The sequence below is a fragment of the Gekko japonicus genome, unplaced genomic scaffold, assembly GCF_001447785.1.
Source record: "Gekko japonicus isolate JY-2015 unplaced genomic scaffold, Gekko_japonicus_V1.1 scaffold336, whole genome shotgun sequence".
NCBI lineage: Eukaryota > Metazoa > Chordata > Lepidosauria > Squamata > Gekkonidae > Gekko > Gekko japonicus.
In genome coordinates, this window is record NW_015172014.1 from 207,559 (window position 1) to 208,261 (window position 703).

At 76.1% G+C, this 703-nt stretch overlaps 1 protein-coding gene across 1 annotated transcript in view; it reads right to left on the reverse strand.

Annotated features, from left to right (window-relative positions):
• The window catches only part of GPS2 (G protein pathway suppressor 2), a 17,935-nt gene extending 17,410 nt beyond the window's left edge, over nt 1-525 (reverse strand). Inside the window, exon 1 of the mRNA XM_015420333.1 lies at nt 331-525. Coding sequence (XP_015275819.1) covers nt 331-424 — 94 coding nt within the window. The 5' untranslated portion in view covers nt 425-525. The remainder of the gene's footprint in view (nt 1-330) is intronic.
• Between the last annotated feature and the right edge of the window lie 178 nt (nt 526-703).

The following is a 703-nucleotide window of genomic DNA, read 5'->3' on the forward strand; positions in this document are numbered from 1 at the left end:
GAACCCCCAGGCCCCGCCTGGAGGCTGGCATCCCCAGGTGCGGGGAGGACCCTCAGCAGGGCAGAAGAACGCCACGGAGCCGGGGCCCCCCCCCAACAAAACTGCCATTTCCTCCAGCCGGGGAAACGGCGCTCTGTAGCCCGGCGATTCCCCCCCTAACTCTGGCAGCTCCCGGGACCCCACCGGGAGAGTGGCAACCCCCCTGCTTGCCTGCCGGGGCGGTGGTGGTGGGGGCCCGGCGGGCCCCGGGCAGCCTCAGTCACCCGCCCCCCAGGCCCGGCCTCCCCCGCGGGGCCGTCGTGCGCGCCGCCGCCGCCGCCCCCTGCTCACCCTGCCGCTTCCGCTCCCGCTCGACCATGACGTGCCGGTGCAAGGCGCGGGCCATGGCCGAGCTCAGCTTCGGCCGCTCCAGCAGCGCCGGCATCGCCCCCCAGCCGCCCGCGCGGAGACCCCCGAGACCGAAAAGGCAGGCGAGAGAAAGAGGCAGGCCCCGCGCCCCCCACGGCGGCTTCCTCTTCCGGGTCACGCGGCACGCCCCGCCCCCAGGAGCCCGAGGGGGCGGGGCCTCTTCCCCGCCCGGAGAGTCGGAAGCGCGAGGCGGTGGGGGGAGCTTTCCCCTCCCCGAGGGCGGGGCCGCAGCTTTGAGCGACGGGGGCGGGGGCGTGTAATGCCAAAGAGCCCCCCCCTCCCTCCCTCCCTCCCT